The 3,857-nt window shown below is 43.6% G+C and overlaps 1 protein-coding gene across 2 annotated transcripts; it reads right to left on the bottom strand.

Annotated features, from left to right (window-relative positions):
• Positions 1-877: 877 nt before the first annotated feature.
• On the bottom strand, positions 878-2,909 carry aar2 (AAR2 splicing factor). Of its 2 annotated transcripts, XM_053849811.1 has the most exons (4): positions 2,846-2,909; positions 1,898-2,781; positions 1,604-1,833; positions 878-1,474 (listed from the first exon to the last, which is right to left on the bottom strand). In XM_053849811.1, exons 2-4 carry the CDS (start codon positions 2,661-2,663, stop codon positions 1,307-1,309), a joined length of 1,164 nt encoding a protein of 387 aa, XP_053705786.1. In that variant the 5' UTR covers positions 2,664-2,781; positions 2,846-2,909; the 3' UTR covers positions 878-1,306. The 2 variants fall into 2 exon arrangements, with proteins under 2 accessions (XP_053705786.1, XP_053705785.1); XM_053849810.1 differs by having other exon boundaries at positions 879-1,474; positions 1,898-2,903.
• Positions 2,910-3,857: the final 948 nt, after the last annotated feature.

Raw genomic sequence — 3,857 nt, 5'->3', positions numbered from 1 at the left:
ATAATGAGCCCACGGCACGCTGTAATTCCACTAGTTGGGTTGGACTGGAACTCCAGAGGCGTCCCAGCAGTGTCGTCTCTTCGACCGACCCATTTGAAAAAAATGCAGTATTTCATTTGCAGAGCGGAAAACGTGTCCACAAATAATTGGTGCGTATTTATGTTCTTGTCGAGCTGATAAGTTTCCACCGCAGTTTCCGAGCAATTTTCTTCACGTAATTGCTCACCAAGGCAAAACAACAACGGGACCGGGGATCGGTGGTGGACCACAGCTGATCCTGATGCATGTCGGTTTATAAGAGAAAACTTCAGCGAAAACCTCAGCATAAATGTGGTGCTGTGACTTAGCTTCAGTGTTTTAGACCTGTGTGTCATGGAGATGACTTTGAGGAGCAAGGGAAGAAGCCTATTTACTAATGAAGTCAGACAATGTCAGATAATTTCACTCATCTACAGAAAGCATTATTTGTAGGGTCAATCTGGTGTCAGATTTTTTGGTAAAATAATGAGCGAAAATGCAGGTGAAAATTCCACAAAGGAGTGCAGTGTTTTCCTGGAGAGCATCGACACAATCGAGATAAGAAAACATGTGCTCAACACACGAAGAACACTCCTTAAAAAAAAAACCAAAAAAAAAACAATAGCATAACTCTCATGTCGTGTCTTCCAGTAAATCATAATGACTCGTTCCAATCTGTCTCGCAGGAGAATGGTCGCCTTGTGTTGGCATTTGGATCCTGATCAACTGGACCAGACGGGATTGATTCAGGGTCATTCGTCGTCACACGATTCGGCGCAGCAGAGAAAGAAGGACCGAAGGAGGAGAAAACAAAATTAATGATGTATCATCGGTTTATTTCCAGACTCGGAATAAAAATAAAAAAAAGACTGGACGCTATGAGGGCGCAATGGCGCTATCTAGTGGTGGCGATATGAATTTTTTCCCTACTATATTAACGACCTCTGCCTGATAAAGAAATTAAAATTTAGGGGTGCAAAAAACAGAGTTTACAGAAACAAAATAATTTTCTGACCACATAAAAAAAAAGAAAAGCCACGTTTTAACAAACCAAATTTAATTTATTGTAGCACAAAGATTCCATGTATAGTCATTTGCATGGCACAACGAAATACTTTCTCAGATATTAAAGTATTTAAACCCAACTTTGACCTCAGAAAGAAGTTAAACCACAAGAGTGTTCATAAAACTTGAGAAGAAAACAAAGGGCTGGATCTGCTATAACAAGGCGATCTCATTCTTGTTGTGATGACACACTGGTCAATAGACTGGAGATATTAGACAGTTATCAGTCCATGGCTAAACCTTCAGGCAGCTCGACCACCACAGGAGCACAGTCGTCCAGGTCGGCGTCAAAATCCCAGCGAAACTTCTTGGTCAGATGAGCTTTAAATTTCTCTGCTCTCTTGCGGAGTGAGCTATCCACAGCAGGCCCACTGGCAAACTGGAAGAAATCCTGAAGGAAAAAAAAGGAGGCTCCATGAAGAGACCAAATCAGAGTTGGCAATATGGGAAATGTGGAAATATGGAAATAAGACCGTGTGTGGCATTTTTGGCTTCTCAAGTGACAAGAGTATCTACTGACCTGCAGAGTGGAGGTGAGGAAGTTGTCCTGTGAAACGATGTCCACAAAGAAATCTGCAGGAATTTCTCCAAGTTGGTGGTAGAGCACAGCAATGAGACCCAAATACAAGTCCTTGCGCGTGTGCATGGAGGACTCGGCACGACAAAGGATAGTCAGCAGACGTTTCCAGTGCTCGAATCCTTCATACACATTCCCGATGATGAAGCACACAAAGGCAAACTGCAGCTCACCTGTAGAGGACAGGATGCATCTTTAGTGACAAGTTTGAACAAGAATGTTCTGTAGAAGACCTACCAAGCAAGTTGAGAGGATTCAGCTTGTGGTTCTTCTCCAGTACTAACTCCAGAGTGTAGCTCAGGTCCATGCTGTACTGTGTTATCTGAGCTGGGGTGGCACCAGGGGGGTAGTTTTTCTCAGGGATGATGGAGAAACGCAGCTCCGTGCCTTCCCGAATCTTCATCCGAGGAAGTCTGTCCAGGCCCTCTTTCATGCTCTGGCAGGCGACGTCATTCCTGGGCTGATCTGCTCTGTCCTTGGTGTGTCTGTACTGGGTTTCGGGAATTACATCGCTGAAGGCACATATTCGGCCAGAGAGAGGCTGCAGGTTGTTCGCGACTTCTTCATTCAAGTGGTCCGTCAGAGACACCCACTTCCTCATCACTTCATAGGGATACGGTCCTAAGTAAGGGTCCAGATCTCTCAGATTTGCACGGATTTTATTCACCTCTTCCTCGTTCTGAGATGCAGAAAAATCCAGATCTTCTTCCTTCGGGTCCCAGTTAGCCAGCAGGATCTCTTTTGGTTTCAAGGTGAGGAAGAGGCCTCTCTTTGGGCCGACCTCTCCACCACAGTTGGGTTGGTTCACAGCGCAGTAGTTGAGAAAGTGCAGACCAGGTGGAATCATTTTGACCCCTCTAAAACGGGGTCCAACCTGCCAGCTTTTACAGTCAATGCCGAGCTCCGTACCTTGTGGCACCCCCATCAGGACCAGCGTGGCTCCTTCTTCGAACAGCCTCCGAGCAACATCAGGATCCATTTCCGCGCTGCTGCCACTCGCCATGATCGAGTTTGAATACGAGTGAAATACAAGTAGAAGGAAAACTATTCACAAGTTGGCGGGACTGTTTCCATGACGTTTAAACCACGACTCCAACTACAGCCAGGGCCATTATATAAATCTATTCGGGACAAAATAACGTCTTTGAGATTGAATTATATGAATTATATACACGTGAACATTACCGTAGGATCCAGTTGTTGGGCTTCGTTCACAGATCGTGGTTCATGTGCGTTACATTGATTCAAGTCCGGAGAGAAACAAACGCTTCTTCTACGCTCCTCCTTACACAAATCTTTGTGTGCTGCCGCCACCTACTGGTGGGAATTCTATTGGCGTTTCAAAGCGACTCGATGTGTCTGTTGCCTGAATTATTATTTAGATAAAATATGTTGCATTAAGGAATAGCGGTTCCGCTTGTTGCCCAAACAATATAAACAGATAAATTATCAATATTAATGGTAGCTGCGTTTGCAACAAGTTCGTAATGCTTTGACATTGTTTTATGTTTTAAATGTTGTTAACTCGATTGCAATGTATGTCCCGCAGAATAGAAGTAATTAAAACAGTAGTTATTTAAAATTGATATAGATTTAATCAACAGCAATAGCATGCTATTTTGTAAAAGTGGTGTATCAAAAACATTATGATATGATCTGTACAATACATTCGATTCCAATAAAGTACAGTCTAGTACATCAAACATATATTGTGTGGTAAGTATTCAACGCCAGGACTTCTATGACTTTAAATCCTCCCCACAACTTTAATGGGTGTTTCCCATGTTCGCAACATTCTGAAGTTTTTGCCAGCAGATGACAAGCGACTTGATAACTTTGATCAATCGTCTCCGCTTCCGCTTCTTCCCTCGCAATCTCTGGACAGATGAACAGGATATTGTTCCTCTCTGGAAGCCAACAACAACATCACGTTACTAGGTGGGATGTTTTTCAGGTTCATTTTTGCTGCTTGTTGTCTCACCAGAAATTCCTGGTTGCAGTTCAAAACAATGAGGTGCTCCATGTTCTTCAACGGCGTTTCCAACTGAGAACTGTTCCTCTCGCTTACATGACACCGCGTCCGCTGGATGGAGGAATAAATGGAACCAAGGATTCGACCAGCCTGCAGTGCAGAAGGAGCATCAAACACTCGATGAAAAAGAAAAACGATACGTTGAATTTCTTAAAACTTGCGGTA

Source organism: Synchiropus splendidus, chromosome 18, assembly GCF_027744825.2.
Source record: "Synchiropus splendidus isolate RoL2022-P1 chromosome 18, RoL_Sspl_1.0, whole genome shotgun sequence".
In the NCBI taxonomy this organism is placed as follows: domain Eukaryota; kingdom Metazoa; phylum Chordata; class Actinopteri; order Syngnathiformes; family Callionymidae; genus Synchiropus; species Synchiropus splendidus.
Note: the sequence above shows the minus strand (reverse complement) of the source record. Positions and strands in the feature narration are given on the sequence as shown.

Bases quoted from the DNA above. Each gene is read 5' to 3' on its own strand.
- aar2 (XM_053849811.1), bottom strand. From the start codon at position 2,663: ATGGCGAGTGGCAGCAGCGCGGAAATGGATCCTGATGTTGCTCGGAGG. The intron at 1,834-1,897 runs GTAGGTCTTCTA...TGTCCTCTACAG, and splicing joins GAATCCTCTCAACTTGCTTG to GTGAGCTGCAGTTTGCCTTT. The intron at 1,475-1,603 runs GTCAGTAGATAC...TTTTTCCTTCAG, and splicing joins TCCTCACCTCCACTCTGCAG to GATTTCTTCCAGTTTGCCAG.